The 23,896-nt window shown below is 38.1% G+C and overlaps 2 protein-coding genes across 2 annotated transcripts in view; both read left to right on the top strand.

The window, feature by feature from the left end:
• The window catches only part of LOC131440541 (protein FAM50 homolog), a 347,038-nt gene that overhangs the window by 60,976 nt on the left and 262,166 nt on the right, over window positions 1-23,896 (top strand). The gene's annotated exons all lie outside the window — the stretch shown is intronic.
• On the top strand, window positions 1,468-22,630 carry LOC131440539 (uncharacterized). The gene is made up of 7 exons (XM_058611907.1): window positions 1,468-1,682; window positions 18,339-18,794; window positions 18,855-19,187; window positions 19,249-19,467; window positions 19,531-19,926; window positions 19,993-20,331; window positions 20,760-22,630. Exons 1-7 carry the CDS (start codon window positions 1,646-1,648, stop codon window positions 21,203-21,205), a joined length of 2,226 nt encoding a protein of 741 aa, XP_058467890.1. The 5' UTR covers window positions 1,468-1,645; the 3' UTR covers window positions 21,206-22,630.

Below are 23,896 nucleotides of genomic sequence, written 5' to 3'. Positions count from 1 at the left end.
AATTACACAGTGCTGCCACTATGAACATTCATTACAAATGAAATTGAAGAAAGTGAAACATCCTCCGAAAATTTTCATTTTCATTGGTGATTAAGACGATAGGTCTTAAAGAACGTAATTCTACATTATTTATAGGCAATATTTACTTTCGTCAGAAAAACACATGAAAATGTTCACACCTCTATTTGGGCATCATGCTCAATTAGTTGTGACATTTCACTTCTGGGTGCACGATAAACGCAGACTATTAAATTTGACTGAACTAATAGCCTTGAGCGTCACGAGATGGTGTTACTGTGATGTCCTTTTCGATTTGTATTGAATTCGTTAAAGTGATCCATATTGATATATATTTGTTTACAGACAAATCTGCAGATCTGGCTTCTCTGTTCTATAGATCCCAGCCCTGTCAAGTTGACACACAAGCAAATAAAAAAAATGTCTGCAGGCTTCAATTTCTCTATTGAGTGTTCCGACCGCTTACTTACAACCACAAATGCAATTGTGATTGAACGATTTGTTTTAGTCTTCGTTAAGATGTAGAGCCGTCTTGAGCTAGTTTTAATATGATCAGTATCTAACGGGGAAACAGATTGGAAAATCGACATGTGAACACAATGATATAATGAAAACCGCGAAAATGTTACCGCAGAGACGGGACTCGAACCCGTAGCTAACTCCTAACCGGGGAAATTGTTATTACCAATTAAACTACCCTGCATGTGAAAACACATGAAGAGAAAGTCCAATTGATTGGACGAAAACTAAGCATGCTTCGCTGTACTTAGCCACCACGGTATTCACTAACAGTCCCGTATCGACGGGAACAAATTCAACAGCAACACATACAATGATCACGAGTCTATTTCTACCCATCCATTCTGCTGCACGATACTGATTCGAGACTTTTGTTTTTGTCTATTTCGCTATCTACGAGATAACACACGATAGTTTCATCCATCGGTTTCATGGATCTCCACCACCCGACGTCAAAATTTTCCGTGAACTTGATGTTGTTTCTTTCCACATGAATTGTTTACATTTAATGTTGTCGTTCCGTGACCGTTTTACGCCGGAGATAGACGCCTGATACCTCGTCTGAATCGCTCTTACATATTGTTTTGTTTTCGCCAGGAAATATTTTGGATACCCATTTTTCACTAAGGTAGCCGTTTATTTTTCACCGGGCATAGAAACCTCAATGCTCTAACGCCGTCTTTAAAGGCATATATTTTCGATGTTTTCTACTTATTCGACGATTTTGAACCATTTGTTTCAAGTTTATTAAAAAAACGGAGAAATCTGGCATTTCATATGCAAAAAATTTGAAAATCTGGTGAAATCTTCAAAATTTGGCAAAAGAACTTGTTCAAGTCGAAACTTGTTTGTAAGAGTTTCTGTCGAAATTAGAAAAATCTGGCAATTGTCAGATAAATCTGAAGCATTGGCAACTCTGATCATAAATGCTATGCCGGGCAGTATAGTTGTCAAAACGCGTACACAGTTTTTTCACGTTCTTGTTTTACTAAATAATTATAGTTTCCAGTGAATTTGAACTCTCAAATATTCTGCAACTTTTAGAACTGCATTCTACATTTTCAGTCCACTAATTTGCATAAGCTTGCGTAGCTATTTGCTGGTAAAAATGACTTCAACGGAGAACACTTCGAACAAAGCCGCAGGTAAGTTTCGAGTATGCTAAGATAGCCGATGGATCGAGAAAACGCCATTATGATTTTCTGCAATACTTGTGGATAGTTTGTCTTCATCGAAAAAAGCAGTATTGTTATGTATTTCATTTTATTATTTGGTTTTGATGTTAGTAATAGAGATTTTTTTCTGATTGGACGTGAAATACATCATTTGTATTGACTTGTTATAACTATGTATGAGAATAACTTGTACCCACTCAAAATGGTGCGCGCCAGACGATTGACATAGATTGGATGTATTCATTAAAAAAAATTTCGATTGGTAAACTTACTCTAAATAAATAAAATTTAATTGAGAAATACTTGGATCCAAATACAACTCAACCTGAAAACGAATTTTTATCTATGTAGCAAGGTAGAGGCATTGCAAAATAATGAAAAAAATAATTCCGAAGGATTCTAAAACGGGCATAAAGAATGATACGATAAATCAATTTTCATCACCTTTATTGGAATGCCATCATAAATATCAGTGTAATACCTTCCTTACTAGTTCACTGTTACCGATAAAATATGTAAACATGTACACAAAATTGCATTCAATTTGGTCTTTCTGTTGAAGTGATTCACGCTCAAAAAAAACCTAAACCAGCCTTACAAATGTAAACAAATTGAGTTTCTCTCCTACAAACAAATGCTTCAAAATGCTACAATTTTGCCTAAAAAATTTGATTCTGCAAAAATCTCAATCTTAGTAATAAAAGGAACTATAAGAGGTGAAAGTGTCATTCCATTTATTTACGTAAGTTTCGCCTTCCGTGTTCCATACTCAGACAAAAAATATATAGCGGCCCTTACACGAGCATTATTATTGTCATTTTTAATGATGTCTAAGTAATGATGTATTTCAAATTTGATAGAAATCTCGTCATTACTGCACCATTACACGTTCATAAAAATGACATTATTTTTTAGTAATGACACTTTTAATGATAGTGTAAGGTCCGCTTATGGAATTTCATAATGATAGTATGGTTTTTAGTCACAAGAATATCGAACGCTAGTCATAAGCCCGCCTTATTAAATCACGAATATTGAAATTTCAAAAAAATCCTTATGAAATTCATACGAAATTTTTTTGAATACTGCGAAGTTTCTATGACAAACATAACTTCTCTCATATGCTGTGGAATTTATGAATAGTTCGTATGAAAACTGTAATTGTGATAAATGAGCTACATATTGCAGTGTCATAAACATTATAATAGAAGTATGATCACTAGTGAGCCCAAATACACCAACTCGTCAACCATCTCGATGTCGTCACCGTCTATCAATATTCGTGGTGGGAGGTATTTCTTCTTTAGAGCCTCTTCCTCTCATATATTTTGTTTTCGATGCGATGCTTTCAGTCTGATGTATGTTTCCATCATCTTCTCTAGATTATGTGTCACAATATTCATCGGCAGCGAAACCAAAAAGCTGTACGGACTTTCAGAAGGTCGTACCACTTGTTTCGATCATCGCTATTCACCTGTACACCTTTTAAAGCAATATTAAACAGAGTCACGATAGTTCATCAACTTGCCGTAGTCCTCTAAGAGACTCGAGAGCGTCCCAAATACTCGGACGTAACACATCACTCTATTCATCGTTTCTTTGATAAATCGCGTCAGTTTATCCGAAAAACCGTATTCGTGAATAATCTGTTATAGCTGTTCTCGTATTACGTTTTATTCGCGACACTTCTGGAGTATTTGTCAAATCGCGAATATGTGAACCGTAGTGGTGTGGACCCCAGTAAATCCCGCTTGGTACGACTGTACGAATTCCTTAGCTATTGGTAATAGACGACGGCAAAGGATTTGGGAGAGCACTTTGTAGGCGGCGTTTAACAATGTGATTGCTCGGTAGTTGCAACAGTCAAGCTTATCACCCTTTTTGTAGATGGGACAAACCACTCATTCCGTCTATTCCTGCAGAAGAATATCCTTAGAAATCATCCAATGCAGCGTTTTAGTCAGTACTTCATCCTTGTTTGAAAAGTTCACCTGGCGATTGGTTATTGCTCGCGGCTTTGTTTTTCTTCATCTTGCTGAACTTCTCAATTATCTCCGACAGATCAGGTGCTGGGAATCTGTCGTCGGCTGGACGATTGATTTCTGTATCGTTCTTTGCATCTTGTGTTTCGCCATTCCGATGCTCCTCGTAGTACTGTTCCATCTGCCGATCATCTCACATTCGTTAGTGAGGAGGTTACCACTGGTGTCTGCCTGTGGCATGTGGCCTCTACGTAAGTGGTTCAGCTTCTCATAGAACTTCCGTGGTTTGTGTGTATCGTTCCTCATTCGCTCTCGTGCGGTGTTGCAGCATCCTCACCTTTGTTGAATTCTTCTCTTCGACTAACTGCTTGCATTCGCCGTCAAACCAACCATTTCCTCGACTCTATAACCTCGTACCTATATTCCTCCAGCCATCTTCAAAAGTCGCTGCTCCAAGCAGCTCTTCCGTTGGTAGCACTAACGACATGATGGACGTATTCCTCGGCAGATCGCTACGTAGCTGTTGTGTACTATCGTAGTGTTGTGCACCATCGATAGTTTTGAGAGCAAACAAACCGCGACAAGATAGTAGTCCGAATCAATGTTTGCACTGCGGTAGATACGGACATTTATGACGTCGGAGACGAATCGTCCGTCGATGATAACATGATACCGGTCTACTTGAGCGTTCATGTAGCTGATGATGAGTTTCACATCTCGCAGTGGGCAGCTGTCGTAAATTCGTTCCAGCTCCGCGTAAAATGCTTCCTTCTCTTTATCGGGTCTTGTTTCATGCGGGCAGTGTACGTTGATAGTGCTGTAGTTACAGAAACGGTCTTCAATTTTCAACACACATGCTGTCGCTGATTGGTTCCCATTCTATCACGCTCTGACGTGTATTGTACTACACTATGAGCCAGTTCCTAGTACACCAGATGTAACACAGCTGTGGTGAGAGGTATATGCTCGATGCTTGGTTTTCCACACCTTTTCCGCCCGGCAAAGTCCCTGCAGTGCTACGACATTGAATTTGAGAGTTTCATCGCTTTGGTCGGTGCCAATTGTTTTGAATCGTATTCATTGCTAGATTTTTCGTAACTAAAATTTTCCGGGCGGCTTGCTCGGTCTGTCCCAAACCCCTATCGCGCCGTTTACAAAGTCAGTCCATGGATCGAAACAATGGCAGGTTGAAAAGATATTTAAAAATAATAAGATATTTAAGTTGTCCGATTTAACCCTGTGTCCGATCAAGCCCCGGTCTTCCCAAATAATTTCTTGAGTTTCAGAGGAGGAAGTAGGGGGATTAAACTCCTAAAACTCCCCTTTGTATCATATTATTAGTCACCATAATATTTTGCCGATTACTTGACTTTCAATTAACGAATTGGGCGCAATATATTTGCTTCTGCTCTATGAAGCAATACCACAAAAGAAACAGCTCGAAACTTGTTCAATACTGCTGTTATAGCGACTACTTGAAGTGAATGCACCTAGTTTCATCTCACCATGAAAGATGAACGGGAGTACCGCTACCATCAGTGCTTGGAAAACGAATGATCTTAATAAAAGTAAGCATTATTCATTCGCTTCATGGTTCATCAAATGAACCATTCGGCAGCCACTTCTGAACAGACGGGGTTGGTTCATATTGGTATGGATTAGTGAATCTAAGAAAAGCCTTGGTATTACGTTTCTGTAGTTAAATTTGACCTTCTGTTTCAACAGACTTCGCAGCCGATTCGAAGTGTACAGAATCATTGCATGGCTAGTGCTACGATTCTACTGACACTACGAATCCTTCTCATTCTCTTTTACATTAGTGGCGAAGCAATGAAATAATATTGTTCGTTCTTCAGCGTCTATTGTGCATACACGAATCTCTTCAGTTTTAAACCTGAATCTTGAGTTAGAAAACAGTGAAAACAAGATTTGGACAGCACACGCATTGAAGCAAACCGTGTTGCGCAACATTATCAATCAGGCTTATCATCTTCCAGTGCCTATTCATTATGAAACTTTCCTTATTCCGTACACGTGAATAAACAGAAGCTTTAACATATTCAAAAGCATGCATCATATTAACTGGAGTAAAAGATGATGTGATAGATCTATTCTATGGCAGCGTTAAACCTTTCAAATTAAGTTTTTTATGCTTAAATACTTTAATGATTAAAATTATGTATACATTCAAATTCAACAGTATTCTTTGATGATGGAAGGATCACCTGCGATAGTATGATTGAATCACTTATACTACCGGGGAATTGTTTGAACGAATTGCCTATATTTGGTACAACAAATTTGTAGTTCATTTATTTGAAAACTATTGAATACGAAGATATATGATTCTTCATGAAATTTTAGTAAGAGACAATTGCAATGGTCTATTCTGAAATGTATCGACGGTCTCGAATATGCAATAGTCATTTTAATAATAAAAATATAATAATAATAATAATAATAAAAGTATTAATAATTAAGACTTTTATTAGTATTATTTTGAAAATAATACTAATAATAATTTACAAATGGCCATGTTTCATAAAGAATTTTGAAACCATAAAATCAATCCATTTATGAATTTCAAAATATCGATTATTCAGCTCGGATTCAAGCTAATCAACAATAATGGATAGAAAGGAATTTGAATATATCAAGAACTGTTATCACTAGCACTTCATAATTAGTATCGAAAAATCTGGCTCGAATTAAACATCAAGGGAAACCAACAGTGATAATAACAATAATATCTTATTATTATTATTATTTTATTATTGATTCAGAACCGTTATAATCAAAAACTATTTTGAAAACATATGCCAGACACGATAGAAAAATTTAGCATAAACATACCATGTCGGCTTCCAATCAAAATTGAATTTTTAATCCCGCTCTTTCCAAACACTTTAAACAAATGTGGATTTTTAGCGGTGTTATACAATTATTCCCTTTCGCAACATTTAAATCTGTATTTCTCTATGAACATTAGAAATGGTCCCAAATGCTATTTTATTTTATTATTTTTTTAAATTTTTTTTATTTTTAAGGAGCAAGGGAAACCCCCGCTGGAGCTGAGATTTTTGTTCTCCTTCTCCAGCAGGCATAAAACCTTCTCATCTTTGTATCAAGAGATAACATTTGTCCAACTGATACATAAAAAAATCTTAAATTACCCTCATTTAAACTACAAAGCTAACTAACAACTATTGATATTGTCTAATTATCTAAATAAAACTAGCGGGAAAAGATTCGGAGATAACGGGTTTTAATGGTGTTACGAGATACATTTAAATTAAATTCATCAGAGCAAGTATTGAATACGCGACACATACTCGAAAACGGTTCATTAAAGCCATAGTTAGTTCTAGCACGAGGAATTCTAAGAAAGGGATTAAACCGCAAATTACGCCGATGAATGTCAAAATTTAGCTGTTGTAAGAGATCTGCACAATCAATTCGAGATTGGATGAGGTCCGCGACGAAAACAGCTTTCAGTGTATCACGGCGGACAGATAGCAAATCGAGGTGTACGAGCCTACATCGATTTTCGTAGCTTGGGAGATTCAATGGATCTCTCCAGGGCAGGCGACGCAAAGCAAAACAAATGAACTTGCGCTGAACAGTTTCAATGCGCAGCTTATCAGTTTGGTAATATGGTGCCCAAACAACAACAGCATACTCCAGTGTCGAACGAACTAGAGCGCAATATAACGATTTCAGGCAGTATATGTTATTGAAATTCTTTGAGATGCGAAAGATGAAACCTAGCATCTTGAATGCCTTAGAGAGGGTATATTCTATGTGACATTTGAAACAATAACACACCTAGATCCTTAATTGATGTCTCCCGTTTTAGTACAGCTTGCGAAATAGTGTTCATACGTGATCGTGGTTCGTTTACGAGAGGAGATAACGGAACATTTGGAGGCTTTCAGGACCATTCTGTTGGCGTCGCACCAGTTGGAAAATACATCCAGCTGTGACTTTAAGAAATTTGAGTCTTTCAGATCTTTGATGAGATGAAACAGCGAAATCGTCGGCGAATGATAGCTTCATACATTGCAATGCGAAATTCAGTCATTTAGATATAGCAGAAATATGAATGGTCCTAGATGGCTTCCCTGAGGAACGCCAGAGCTCACGATGAATGATGTAGTAACGCAGTCGCCAATTTTCACGGTCATACTACGACCAGTCAGATATGATTCCATCCAATTGAGAAAAGGGCCGCTAAATCCAAGCCTGTCGAGCTTTGCAATTTTAATTTGATGGTTAAACTTGTCGAATGCAGCAGTGAAATCTATATAGATGGCATCAACTTGATGTTGCGCTTGTATAGATCGAATGATATATGATGTATATAGAACAAGATTTGTAGATGTAGACCGTTTAGGCATGAAACCGTGTTGAATATCAAATATGTAACTGGAGCAGTTGTGAGTTATGAAGACCAGGATTATTATTTCAATTAGTTTTGAAACTGAACATAATGCAGCAATTCCTCGATAGTTTGAAATAAGGGATTTATCGCCTTTCTTATAAACGGGAAAAACGTAAGAGTTTTTTCAAGATTCGGGAAAAATCCAAGCTGGAGAGATAGGTTGAACAGTTTTGTCAAAGGTACAAGAAGACTTCTGCAGCCTTTTTTCAACACTAATGACTGAATACCATCAGGGCCGGAACTTAATGATGATTTCAGTTTCAAAAATGCATTGTTAACGTCAGCACTCGTAATCGTAGGATGAGGACCAAAAGATGAACGGAGTGGAACATTGCTGGTGGCCAAGAGAATATCGAATGCTCCTGACTGGCAAAACAAAGATCCAGAAGACGATGATTGTTGTTGTAATGATCATTCAATTGAACTAGACCAGCAGTGTTATAGTCGTCCAGTAGTCTATGATAAACAGTGCTATTCAAGGAGTCAGCAATGCTAATGACAGCTTCTCTTTTTTTACTTACTATTTCAATTATGACGGCATATTCCTGTATTTTCCAACAATTTCTTAACTACAGATCGAAAGTCGATGGGTTCAGTCGTTATTGTAGGTAAGGAGTTAGAGAGAGGGATTACCGATAGGACCCTAATAAACAAAGGGAACCTTTCATTTGCATTTAGAACCTTTTCTCGTGTTTGTCTTCATTTTTCAGGAAAACAAAATACAGATTAATCTGTATATGTGGCAACCCTGTTTCGCACGGCATATTTCGAAACGACTCCCTTACTAGTATATAGTTGTGTTCTACATCAATACTTCCCTTTTCGCATTTCAAGATAGCGTTACCGTCGTAATCGAATGTTTGATGCTTTTGGTACAGCGATGTCAGATCTACGAAAATTTCCGTATATCTACGGATTTGACGATATTCTACGGACCTACGGATCCGTAGACAAAATTTACAGAAATTGGATTTATTCTTTGGAAATCGGAAATTTTAATATATCAACGGAGAACTACGGGAACTAGTCTAGTCTGGCGAGCAAAAAAAAAGCTTTCCACAGGGAGAGTTTCCGAGAAAAATTAATCTACGGAAATGGCGCTACTAACTTCTGGCATCGCTGTTTTGGTATGAAATGGAGAAAATTCTTAACAATGATCTATGGAACTGAAAAGTGCCTTGAATTGTCACGAACAACAAGATTTGCATTTAAACAACTGAGATGGCTCTTGGCGTGTACAATCGGTATATTCGTCCGAAATTTGACTTAGAATTCATTGTGATTTCCAATTGGATTCCAAAGATGAAACAATCCATTTCGGGTGGAATCAGTAGGTGCATTTGGAACTCACAATGAATTCCGGCTCAGCGCTCCCATGACGACTGACGACTTCCTCTGGCAGGCTTTCGGTGTGTGGCGGCAGCGACTGTTCTTCGGCTCGCTTCATTCCAAAAGCGTGAGGTCTTCGAACAGCGCTCTCATGACGACTGACGAGTCCACTGTAGGGATGTCCGATACCGAGTCGATACTTTGAGGTATCGCTACTTTCTTTCAAGAATCGGGTATTATTAATATCGATATAGCATCAGAGCGATACTGTAGTATTAATACTTTTGGTCTCGAGTATCAATACTTTTGGTCTCGATACTTACAGTATCGCACATTTTTGTTTTCTATATAGGAGTGCGAATTATAAACTCAAGAAAAATACACGTAGAAATGTGGTTAGGTTTTGAACAATTACAGCTCAGTAAATTTTGTATCAATTATTAATATTATATCACCATTTCATTGGAAATATATCTACGTATTGATTTGAATGTTCATAGCCATGTATTTTTAATTGTATATAATTGAAATGTTGATTAAGAGCTAGCAGTGTCCTATTTTGTCTGCAAAAAAGTACGGGTGTGTAATGTCAGAGACATAACTGGATGTCGTGAATACGAATAAAACTGACACGATTTCTTTACACTTTCGAATTCGAATTGATAGTTGATCGATTGTGTGAATTGCGAAACTTTCCCCCTTTTCACTACTAAAATTTTCGATAAACGATTTTTGACGTCGATTATCTCATTTCGGATTTGCATATTTCATTGAAAGAAACTTTCAAGATGCTGTACAGGATTCATTTCTGACTTTTAGAAGGACCAAATTGTGGAATTCTCTACTATATTTAGCACAGTTCGGAACATTTATCCCGAACGATTTTCGCACAGCGAAAAATGCATGAAGCAAATCAAATTATTTTGGATTTTCACTAAACTGATGATTTCTACCTTCGATTTGAATAGAAGTTATAGTTAATAGTTCTTTAGATAACATTTAAAGCCATTAGAATGGCTGATTTTATATAATGTTGTCTACTTTTCGTTTCTTGTTTTCTTTCTCCAATGCAAAGCACCATCAGCTGATGCAATCGTTCTTGCTTGAATTGAAACTAGCTTTGCAAACAAACCGATACATCCGGAAGGCAAATGAGAACTACGACCTGAGCATTTGAGGTTTTTAACCACGCAGAAGGTGCACTTTCCATCGCTGCTGGTTGAATGCGTCCTCTCGGCTTGAAGACTGGAATTCGAATGAGAGTTGCTACCTGAGCCTGAGCGTTTGAGGTTTTTAACCACGCAGAAGATGCGCTCTCCGATGCCTCTGTTTGAATGCGTCTTCTCGCCCCGACGTCTGCTTTCATCCAACGCACAAGAAGAAATGATCGATTTTCGATCACGGTTCCCCTTTTATAACGTTCAGTTGAAGATATGTGCCTGACTACCTCAAAATCGTCGTCCTTGCGCGAAAAACCCAAGCAAAAGTAAAGAATTTTCCGCGTTGTTTTAAAATTTTCAGAAAACTTAATTTTTGAGTTGCTTGTGATTATCTCACACTGTTCAAAATATTATCCTAAATTCCTGATCATATTTTTGATGAAATAGTGAAAGAATTATGTTGCTGCCATTAATACAAGTCGAGATATTCACGATTAAGTTCTGCCCATTCTTTCATATGGCTAATTTTGAAAAAGCGCCCCATAGTAAAGTAAGTCGACAAAAAGATAAGAAAAATAATTGTGTTTACTCCCGTCTTGTTGACCTACAATCGTACTTCTGAAATGATTCAGAGACTTGAATAATTTTTGTAGGTTTATTCATGATTCTCTGAATCGAATTCCCAATAAAACTTGTCGATTTTATTAGTGTATCTAAAAAGCAATTGTTTGCGGTATTTTCCGATAGCTAAATGCAGATGAAAAAATATCTAATGCGGTATCGTCACATCGTTTTGTTCTTATGCTATCCGAACAAGCGGCAGCGAAGCAAAGAAACCTAGCTTTGAGTAGACCGGACAAACGAGGCGGTTACAGGTTTGTATGCAAAAGGCCGCCGCTTCCGACGGCGGGTCGGTGGCCAACTCAGCTGGCGTCGCCTCATCGGCTTTGTGCCGTTGAGCTATCTTCGCTTCGGTTATGTGGCTGCGCAACATCAATTATTCAGGAGACATAAAACAAATAGATAATTTTGATGAATAACCAGAATTTGCAGTTTTCTCATAAATTATCTTATGTATTCAAAATTACCCTTTCGTCTAAATTATCCTTTCGGCGAAATGGCCCTTTCGGCGAAATGGCATTCGGCAAAACGACTCGGCGAAATGGCATTCGGCGAAACGACTCGGCGAAATGGCTTTCGGATAAATGACCCGCTACCATATATATAACATCATTTGACAGCTAACGGTTTGTTTAAAAAGTTCATTCTAATTGGAATATGTGTTATTAGGTTTTGCACGAACATGACATAACCTCCCAAAAATGAACAGAATGAACTTTGTTTGACAGTCGACGTGTACTTGTTTACAGTTTAAAAGTTCATCAGAAGTTCATCGTTCGAATGTAAAAATCGCAAGTCGCCTCACACTCAACAGATTTATACATATATCGCTCCTTGATGCTGAAAACACATATAGGGCAATCTTTTTAGTTCTTTTCACTGTGGAATACGTTTTAAACAGGCACTTTTTCGTTATTTTTCAATTCGCAAAACAAAACAAGTACACGGCAACTGTCAAAGATGAACTTGATTCATCGACAGTTCATTTGTGTCGTCATCGTGCAAAACCTAATTAGAAATGTAAATGTCAAAAATGAACTTTATTTGTCACAAGTTCATTTGTGATGTCATCTTTTAAAACCTTATAATAGGCTTCCAATATAGTTAACAATGTGGGCAATCGTAAAGCACAGGGAACGAAATACGGAATCCGAATAATAGAACCGAAACCGGAATGTGTGATACTTGGAGAAAGAAACAATACGAGTAGAGTAGAAGTACATACGTGTATTTCGTTTGAGAGCGCGTGTTACATTAATAATACGAATAATAATTCACGTGAGGCAACTGACTGTTTTACTTGTCAATTTTGGCAACCGCCCACTACTAATAATATGGTAGGCAATACAAGATGTTGTATTGCTAAGGTGCATCAGTGTACACTCCAACACTCCTCCTCAATGATGACCTTGGCCATCCACCAATCCAAACTGTCCCAGTAGTCGCCGAAACTTGATTCCTCCAAGTGGTTTAGTTAAAGCATCGGCAGTCATTTCCTCCGAAGGACAGTACAATAGTTTTACTTCACCACGTTCACATTGATCCTTGATGAAATGTTGTCTAGTGTCGATGTGTTTCGAGCGTTTGGTTAATCGCTCTCCCTTAACGAAACTGAGACAGCTTTAATTGTCGTCATAAACAACCGTTGGACCAGTAAGGTTTTCTCCCAAATCAATCATCAATCGTCGCAGCCAGATTAGGTCTTGAACAGTAACGCTGAGCGCGACATACTCCGCCTCCATTGAAGACAAGCTGACGCAGGATTGCTTTCGACTTGTCCAGACAATGGACCCACAGCCGAAAAGAAATACAAAACCTGTGGTTGAACGCCCACTATCTTGATCACCAGCTCAATCGGCATCCGAATAGCCGACTAGCTTCCAACCGTTTCCTGGACCAAACACAAGCTGCATCTCTTTGGTTCCCTTGAGGTACTTAACTACTCGCTGTGCAACATTCCAGTCCATTTCCGTGGGCGCACTCACTCTTCGATCGAGAATTGAGACACTCACTGATATATCTGGCCGAGCAGTAACGGCCACATAGATTAATGCATCTAACAAACTTCGGTACTGTGTCGTGTTATCGAAAGGCTTGCCTAAATTGTCTGCTTTCATGTAATCGGGTTCCATCGGAGTCTTCACAGGCTTGCAATCTTCAAGGCCGAAATGTTTTAAAATCTCCTCGATGTAGCTGGTCAGCTGAATACTGTATATCCCTTTGTCGCAACGAACGTCGTAACCCAGAAAGTGCTTCACTGCTCCTAAATTCGTTATATCCAACAGTTCCGCCAGCCCCTCATAAGCCTCGATAATAACTTTACATACATACATACATACAAGCAATTATCAGATTCAGTTTGCCTGAGTCCTAACTTAATCAAAACTGAATGAAGCGCGCGGTTCCAACAACGTGCTGATTGTTTGAGTCCATATATACTTTTTCTCAATTTACATACGTACTCCTCCTTTCCCTTGACCATGTAGCCAGGAGCTTGACGTATATAAATGTCTTCTTCAACTGTGCCGTGTAGTGTAGGTAAGCTGTTCGAACATCGAAGTGACTTAAATACATTTTGTTCTTTGATGCTACCGCCAGCATTGCTCGCAATGTCTCGTGCCGCGTAACTGGAGCAAAAACTTCGAAATAATCCACTCCCCAGCGCTGAGAGAAACCTTGTGCTACCAGTCTGGCCTTGTGCTTGACAATCCTGCATTGCTCGTTCCGCTTTAGCTTAAATACCCACCGTGATCCGACAGCCTTCCTCCCATCTGGCAATTTTACAAGATCCCATGTTGTATTCTGCACATGCGATTGCATTTCCGAATCCATTGCTTGTTTCCACTTTTCAGTGCGCATCGCTTCACGGTAATCGGTAGGTTCATCCACCGTTCCGACCGCCACACCAACGACAAAATCTTCCAGATGACTTGGTAGCACTCCTCGAGTACTTCGCTCCGCGCGCCGTAAGTTAACATCGTTTGGTTCAGGTTCTAGATCATCTGCATCGCCCCATTCATTAGATGATACATCAGCTTCGAACTGTGTCGCTTCAGTAACATCATCTTTTATTGGAAGTTCAATTTCATTACAGAAACTTTCTGTAGTTGTTTCTCGTTATTGACAAACTTCCTCAGATCCATCACCGAGTTCAATAAACCTAGCATCTCTGCTGATCGTCACACGATTTGTCGATGTATCCACGAAACGATATCATCGATACCTTATGTTCATCCGAATATCCGACAAAAGTAAGCTTTGCCGCTTTGTGATCCAGCTTTAAACGTTTTGAAGAAGGAATTTGTACATATGCAGTGCATCCGAAAACTTTTAAATGGGACAAGTCGGGTTTCGCACCGTTCCATAATTCGAAAGGGGTTTTATGTACTACTCTGGAGGGCAAACAATTCTGTAAATATGCCGCTGTTAGCACAGCTTCACCCCAGTATATTTTATTCAATCCGGAATCCGCTAACATACAAATTACCATTTCTTGGAGTGATCTGTTCTTACGCTCTGCCACACCATTTTGTTGTGGTGTATACGGAGTAGTGAACTGTGGTTTAATACCTTCTGATGCATAAAATTCACGCAATTCTCGATTCTGATATTCACCTCCACCGTCGGAACGAATGACGAGAGGTTTCCATCCAAACAAATTCTTAACCCACCTTACATACACTACATAATCTTGAGCGCGGCCTCATTTTTGTGCTTCAGGAGAAAAACAACAGTAAATCGACTGTAATCGTCAACAAGTGTCATTAGAAATCGATTGCCAGATGGGGTTATGGTTTCCATTGGTCCACAGAGGTCTGTGTGAACTAAATCACACATCACACGCTTCGATTTACGCTGCATGACTGGTGGAAAAGGCTTTCGAGCAAGTTTGCCTTCCAGCAGACCCTGTCAGCTTGGAGCGAAATCAATCTTCAATTCAGCAACGCCATCGCACGGCATCACATTCAACATATCATGTCAATTGTATGGGTGCGCAGCCCTGCTATTTTGGCGCGCACGAATTTGACATTTCTCTGCTCTACTTCTATGTATGAGATTCGATGCGGACTCACCTGCGAGCGACATGCTCACAAAAAAGGATGTTTCCAATGATTTGTTCGGGAAATGTGAGAGCTGAATATCTTGTTAATATGATGTCTTTGCTTTCAGGCAACATTCACATGTCTCTCGAACGCCGCAATCAGAAAGCTTAAATCCACTTACCAGCGTTTCAGAATCCATCTTCTTCAGCACATTTGGATCACGATGACCTACCCGGCGATGCCAGATGTGTTGGCACCGTTCGTTATGCTTCCCAGATACCTTCAGGGAACACTTCGACGTACGAAGACGATAAAGGTTTGCAACTTTGTCTCCGATAACCACGGTCTCACCACTTGAATTCATTATTAGACATTTAACAGGACCGAAACACACCGAGAATCCTTTTTCAGCCAAACGGCTCACGGAAATTAAACCATCATCCAGATCCGGCACAAAGAGTACATCTTTCAGAGTAATCTCGATACGATTTCCACTACCGTGCGCAAAGACGAGAAAAACCCAGAATCACTTGTCATATGGCTGGTTGCCCCGCTGTCAATAACCCAGCCGTCAAAGCACTCACCTCCAGCTAAAAAAAAAATGGACCGTCTAATCCTTTAGCTTGCTATGCTCTCTGGCAGTCACCATCCAGTTTGACAGTTTTCTTTTTCCCGGAATCACTGACATTTTTCTTAACTATCCATTTTTTACACTCTGCTTTAAAATGACCGGCCTTTTTGCAATAAAAACAAATTTTATCTTTAGCTGCATCCAATTTCAATGCTCGCGGCTCTTGAGTGAAAGACTCCGCTCTCTGCTGCCGCTGTCGATACTCGTCGTGTAAACGCGTTTTGACCAACGCTACCGTCCAATCTTCGTCGGCCCTGCTTTGCAGGCTTTGCACTAGAGAATGGTACGATTGAGGAACACTACGAAATATCATCGCTATTTGCAAAGGCTCCTCCATTATTTGACCAGCAGCCACTAATTTGTCAAAAAGATCTTCCATCTTTGATAGATGCACTTCCATATCATCTGCTTCTGACATATTCGCACTACACAACTGACCGAGAAAGTAAACAATGGTCGACATTGTCGCTTTTTCGTGATGATCACGAAGAGCACACCACATTTCCTTGGCGCTATCGGCATTCTTCACCAATTTAAATTGGCTCTCTTCAAGAAACAGTCCTATATTTGCGCGGGTTTTTCTATCTGAAATTTTCCACTCATCAGTAATGTCTTCTTCGTCGGGTTTGGGCTCACTAATTACTTCCCAAAGACCTTCCCGCTCTAACAGCCACTCCATATGCTGTTTCCAAGAGCACCAGTTATTAGCATTCAGCTTGGGAAATGAAATTTTCGCACTTTCAGCCATCTTGCTGTTCCTTGCAAGACCACGCGCGAGAACACAATAAATTGAACTAATCACCGACTGTGAAAGGTCGCACGAGATCCGAAAGTTTCTCACAATTTTCACGACCGCACTCGTAACACTTTTCGCGTTCTCCGAACTGGGTCCATAACCTGTGGGCAATCGTAAAGCACAGGGAACGGAATACGGAATCCGAATAATAGAACCGAACCCGAAATGTGTGATACTTGGAGAAAGAAACAATACGAGTAGAGTAGAAGTACATACGGGTATTTCGTTTGAGAGCGCGTGTTACATTAATAATACGAATAATAATTCACGTGAGGCAATTGACTGTTTAACTTGTCAATGTTGGCAACCGCCCACTACTAATAATATGGTAGGCAATACAAGATGTTGTATTGCTAAGCTGCATCAGTGTACACTCCAACAAACAAAACTCTATTTACCAACGAACAACGTCAACATTCGTTCACGAACGGTGCAAATTAATTTATTCTTCGGAAGTAATGTGCGAACAGGGGCATTAGGAAACCAATTCGAAGAACAAAAATTGTTTCGAGTTTCATAATGCGGTCCCAAAATAAATGCAAGTTTGAAGTTTTTATGTATATGAATTCTTACTCGATTGCTTGTTTGTGGATTTGACGTTAACATCAACGTCAAAGTTTAATGATTTCATTCTAGTTATGCTAATGTTAGTGTCGAAGTCAAAACAAAGCAAAGTCGTACAGAATCATTGTGGAAATTGAAAACACCCCATGTCTCGTCCAGCGATTTTGAAGTTTTAAGTTAATCAGAAAGCATCGGAGCTTTCTTAGTTGTTATCAATAACAGCACAATGAACGCTCATTTTGAAAAATGAGGATAATTTGGATGGTTCTGTTGGATTGTTGTTAAGTTTTAGAATAAGTGTTCAATACACTTGCAGAATTGATGGCAAATGTAACATTGGGAACATTTCAATGAAATGATTAAAAACGCAGAAGGTAGAAATATACATTATGAAAGCGTTTCCGTATCGAAAAAGTCACGAGAGCGTACTAGGGCTAATATTTTCTTCATTGGAATAGTTGTACAGAACAACTTCAACTCTTAAACGACGAAACTGTGGTCTTGTGATGATTAATTTGTAATATCAAACTTTCTAATGGACTAATAACGAATAATTACTATTTAGGTGTTGCTACTGTAGTTACAAGCTGTATTTTTTCGATCTACGTTCCAATAAATGATGGAATTATGCAAAATCTCACTTAACGAAACGTTTCGATGAGCTTAGAAAGAAAAAATAAGATTATCTGAACTGAAACTTGGAAAGTAAATGTTTCAGGTAAGTATCCCACATTATGCATATATCCTTGTACACACACACACACACACACACACACACACACACACACACACACACATATATATATATATATATATTTTAAAGTCGCATACAAAACCGCATAAAAAAGACCTTAGTGTATATCACTACGCTCGCTTTTGTGTTGTTTAAAAAAAGTTTCAGCTTTTTTACGTGAAGAGTTTTGTAAATTTTGTCTAAATTTCACACTTGAAATTGAAACTTTTAACACTCATATTTCTATGAATCCTGCAAGAAAATCGATTCTGGATCCATTTCTTTTTATCAATTTATTATTAATACTTCTTATTGTATTATTTCAGACAACGGCAAGAAATTAAATGTTGGTAACTTGCCTAGTGATGTGACTGAGAAAGAGTTGCAAGAGCACTTTAAGGATTTCACTGTGGAGAATGTTGAGATTTTCCATTACCTGAAGTATACCATAGCTTTGTTGTTGTTTAAGGACAAGGATACGGCAACAAAAGCTCTGAAAGCCATGGAAGGCTCGATGTTTCGTAACCGACGTCTCCGAATGCATATTGAATATATTGCAATCTGGAATATAAAGAAAAATGTTTTCGTTCATGTGGTTGACGATAATGCTACCGAGGAACAGGTCTATGAGAAGTTTAAAGATGTTACCGAGATAACCGGTGTTTTGGTATTCCATCCTCTGGCTTACATTTCCTGTAAAACACAAGAACAAAAAGAGGCTGCCATAAAGGAGCTCAACACCGAGGAAGTTAATGTTTATGATCTAACGGGACATGATCAGAGTAAACCAAATAAAGTTAAACATGAAAACTTTGAAAATTGAATTTTTATATATATTTTAGACCATCACATTGAGATATGGCGAGCAGCAAAATTGTTTTTCCGAAACCTAACCCGCGTTTCTTTGATCAATTTACCAGAAAGCTGGGTTACTAATCAAGAAGAACTTAAAAAAGCTGTAGAAGGAAGTGGTACGTTGTCGGAAGTGAAAGTTATCAATAATAGTCATGGAGCTGTAGCACAGCTTTTTTATGAGAATGAAGAAACGGCCAGAAATGCAGCGATATCACTCAATCAGCAAATTTTCGAAGGAAAACGTGTGCATGCTCTCCACGTTACTGCTGCGCTTATTCCAAACTACAAAACTAGTGTGTACCTTACTTCATTGGATAAAAGTGAGTGACATTATTTTCTACTGTCACTGTTATTTTTTTAATACTACATATTAAATTTTAGTTGTTTCTGAGGAAACTATTTATGACTATTTTGAGCAGTTTGGTGAAATAGAGTTTGTTAGTCGACGCAAATGTGCCGATGAGCACGCAATAATCTGTTTCAAAAATGAAGATTCCGTTGAGGCGGCTTTGGAATGTAAACAGCTTCCCGTTCCTAAACCAGATAGCAAAGAAACTGAGGAGCGAACAATTTGTGTTAAACGATACAACGGTCCACTCAGTAAGTATTTTCCTTGTTTGTGTAAGATAATGTAACCTTCGAAATGCTTACCTTGTTTTTCAGTTATTGACTTGAAGCCATCTCACGTCAAGAAGTTGCTGGAAGATGGCGAAGAGTCCAAAATGCGACCACCACCACTGCCATTGGCTAAGTTGTGGCCTATTTATGTGTCGAATCTTCCTTATACTGCCGATAAACGCGATATGAGAGATTATTTCTCTAGTGCCGGTGGACACATCAAATTTATCTTCTCACCAAATATTCCTGCATACAAAACAAGCCAAACATCAATGGTGATGGCTGCGTTGATTTATTACGCTCGTCGTGAACAAGCTACCGATGCAATTAAAACCTTTAATGGAAAGCACTTTCAAAATCGATGTCTTCATGTTTTTCCAGGACGCAAGGATACGTATTTTAATCCAGAAACTTCGGTTAGATTAGTACGTTTGACCATTGGTAAGTTTTGAACTAGAAACTAATTGCATACTGACATAGATACATTCAATTTAATTTGAAACGCAGGAGTCAGTGAAGAAAAGTTGTTTGAAAAGTTCCGTAAATTCGGTTTTATTGAGTGTGTGGTCAAGCGTAATCGAAACACTGCTCTCATTGAATTTCGTGACAAAGAAGTTTGTGACAAAGTACTTCAACTGTCAGATAATGAAAAACCAGTTCGCTGTGGTATTGAACCGCTGACAACTAAAGTCAACCGCAAAATTTTCAAAGAAAACGATGAAAAAATATCCCTGGCAATGCAAGAAATCATAGACAAAAACCCAGCAGTACTGGAAAACGTACAGTCCAATAGATTTAGCGGACCCCCACCACTCAAACGTGGACGATTCAACGGACCAGATCAGAGTAAGTGTAATCCTCAGTCTAACAATTACTATATTCTAAAAATCTTTGAATTACAAGACTTATAACAATATTTTTGTTAATCATTAGGGATTGTGATATTTATGTCGTTTTCGATTGATGCCGAACCTAACCCAGTTTTCACGCTAACTGCTGTCAAACCGTTGGTTTGTAGCCAGTTTCGAACCTAGTTTCAACATCATTGAACTGAAAATCGAGTCAGTTTCGAACCTCATATCGGGTTTGTTCACAACCCCGTTGCTAAGTGAACTCAACTCAGTTTCGTGAACAGTGTTTGCTTAATGAAACTATCCTGCGCCAGTTTCAGCGAAAACGACATTAACAATTCACAATAATTAATTCACTTCAGATGCACTTTCTCTATACAAACTATATCTATTTGATTTAAATGAAACGTATTTTGTTTGTAGATTTTGGCAACCGCAACGATTTTGGCTTGAATAATGCCAACAATGATTTCAGCAATCCGCAAGTTATACAGGATCTCTTACGCTTGGCATTTATATCGGGTAAAAATCTGGGTGAAGGTCTGGCCAGTGGTAATAACAATCCGTTCAATAATGCTGACTCTACCATATCAAACCTAAACCTGTCGAATGGATTCAATGGCCGCAGTTTTGGCGGCAATTCCAGTAATGGTAATTATGGAAACAACTCCGGTAATCGCAATTTCAGTGGCAATCAAAACACTTCCCGTAACAATTTTGGAGGTCAAAACCAGAACAATCGAAACAACAACAGCGGTGGAAACTTCGGCGGTCAAAAGCGATTTGATGGATCTCAAAACCAACAACAAAACAGAAATAATCAAAATCAAAATCGTCAAACTGCTGGAAATACTAACAGGCGCTTCTAAGCCATTTCGGGTGACGTTTGAACAATTAACGTTGAGCTGAAGCGACGACTTTGTGGGTAAACTTTAAATTATCTATCTGTTCTAACGAGGCGCAATCGTGCACAGGCTTCGGTTGAAGTGAACAACATACTTTATGAACATTACAACTGAAAATGTGACATGGAGAGGAAATTTTATGTCAATAACGATTGTACGATTTGATTAAAAGATGAAAATGAAAATAATGACGGAATATTTTATTTTTACGATTTGATGGATTTTAAATGTTTTTGTTCTTATGTGTATGAGAAGGTTAGAAAGTATACAAAACTGTATTTTCAAATATTAGTAGTTTTATAATTATACCTTAATCTAAGCTTTGATTTTATTCAATTGCGAGCGAATCAGCTACACGGAAGTAACATGAAATTTATAAAATTATGATATTTAAACATAAATGGAAAAAATGCATAATGAAAAATTGAAATAAATTATAACAATGTACTAGAAATTTAATCATTTTACCAAATATAATTAAACATTGGAAAATCTCATCGGGGTTAGTGACAAAGTTTTGAAACTATGAAGTATTGTGTGCTTTTGTATTCTTCATGGTACCCCGACGAATTTGAACGAAAAAAAAATATAAACATTATCGTATCTTATCACAATAAGAAAGTTTGTCTTTTGCATCTTGAACAATTAAAATACATGATATAGTGGTATTTCCGCACCATAAAATGAGGCTGTCAACTGGAGTAAAAACATTTTAGCGACTTCCACGATTGCGAGAATTTTTGAAGCATGGAATCAAATGATTATTTTATGAGAGGAGGCAGCAACTTTGTGCGACAAATAGCAGTTAATATTTTTCGTTCATCTTCAATAGACTATTTTCATCGTGTTTGGATAGAATATTATAAAAAGCTGCAAAGTCTTTACTTTCGTTTTTATGTTAAAATTTCACATCTATATAACTCCACCAGAATACTCCAAAACGGTGCAGTTTGAATGATTCCAAGGAGCCAGATAAACATGGATGTTCACTCCAAACACTGTGAGAATCAACGGTAGCAGATTTTCCCGATTTCAACTACAACTGTCACATCAAGTGTACGTTACACGAGGCATTACCCGTAATATTGACCACACTCACGATAGTGCATTTCATGCATTTTGCATTGATATCAATTAAAATGTGATTACCATGTTAAATCAGATTTGATAGCACCATGTCAATATAGTTGTTTCGTGTAAGGGCCACTTCTGACTGCTAATAAATTTGGCAAACAGTATGTTGTAAAAAGTTTGCGTTGGTGAACACGGCAAAGAATAATTCAATATCGACCGATGTTGTAACAACTTATTATTAAATAGAAACATAATTTTAGTGTGCATAATGGTAACTAATAAAATAAATATAGTGCAAACACATTTGAAAACTAACATCGTGATCTGTTTTTATAACGATTTTTAATCTAATTACATTTGAGAACAATACCCTTGTAAAGTCAGAGGAATTAGGGATGTCGTAATATCGATCGATTAATCGAGTAATCGATTAATAACCCTGATAATCGAATAATATTTAATCGAATAGCTTAAAACTAATATTCGATTATTGAGCTAATCGAATAATTAAAAAAATCCCATAGTAATAATCGAGTAATCGATTAATAACCCAGATAATCGAATAAATTTCAATCGATTAGTTTCAAAATTATACTCGATTATTGAATAATCGAGTAATTCGAAATTTTCGACATCCCTAAGAGGAATGTAAGAGTAGACTCACGTTTCAGCCGTCTGAACATGTATACCAGCTTCTAGTCGTTTATTTCACTACTCTCTACATTTTGATATTTATGTTACACTGAACCAAAAGGTTATCTGAAAATTGCCATATGTAACAGGTCTTCCTTCTACAAAGAAGGCTAATATATTCTAGTTCAACTTATTTCGAAACAGAGCCAAAATAATTCAATCTATCTTAAAATACCAATAAATCAAATAGATATTACCGATGCAAATCGTTCGTCTTACATACCACAAATTGTAAACCAAATCACGGTCAACCTTTGCCAACCGTTTCCTTTTTGAACTACTTTGACCATCATCATCATCTTTCCCGTAATTCATTTTAGGGGATCTCATCGATATTGGTCGTTCAAGCCAGAGATGGCATTTCACCAGAGTTATACACGCTAGAGTCAGATTTTTGCAACACCGACGATGAAAAAAACGAAGCACCGCACAAAGAGTAAAGCGCACTTCTTCTCAGTGTCGAATAGACAGCATTTGAGTGTGTGCTTGTGGTTAAAGCAGCTGGCGCGAGTGAAACACATTCTCTTCGCATAAATCGCTCACACGCGCTCTCGTCTAAATACACCCAAGTGACCACTGGCGCGTGATGATGAGCGAACACTTCTGTGAACTTCAATTAATAGAGAGTAGATCTGGCCTTGCTATGGAAAATTTGCCAGGAAAACCGAAAATTTTACGATAAATTGTTTTATTTTGCTGATTTTGCGTGTCCACGCTTCATCTACGAAAACCATACAGCAGAGTGCTCACCGGCGTGTACACCTCTGTGAAAGTATCTGCATCCACCTCAGAGAATTTTTTAGCTAATGCTCTAGCACTTTGGTGCGATTCAGTGGAAGAGGTAAAAGGAAATAAACAAACGCACTCATGATGCGTGCACACTTACAC

This window comes from Malaya genurostris, chromosome 1 (genome assembly GCF_030247185.1).
Source record: "Malaya genurostris strain Urasoe2022 chromosome 1, Malgen_1.1, whole genome shotgun sequence".
In the NCBI taxonomy this organism is placed as follows: domain Eukaryota; kingdom Metazoa; phylum Arthropoda; class Insecta; order Diptera; family Culicidae; genus Malaya; species Malaya genurostris.
This window is presented reverse-complemented; position numbering and strand designations above follow the sequence as displayed.

What these genes read in the sequence shown, in the direction of transcription:
- LOC131440539 (XM_058611907.1), top strand. Translation starts at nt 1,646, where the DNA reads ATGACTTCAACGGAGAACACTTCGAACAAAGCCGCAG. An exon ending in CCTTACTTCATTGGATAAAA is followed by an intron (nt 19,188 to 19,248) that starts GTGAGTGACATT and finishes ATTAAATTTTAG; the next exon opens with TTGTTTCTGAGGAAACTATT. An exon ending in ACGATACAACGGTCCACTCA is followed by an intron (nt 19,468 to 19,530) that starts GTAAGTATTTTC and finishes CTTGTTTTTCAG; the next exon opens with TTATTGACTTGAAGCCATCT.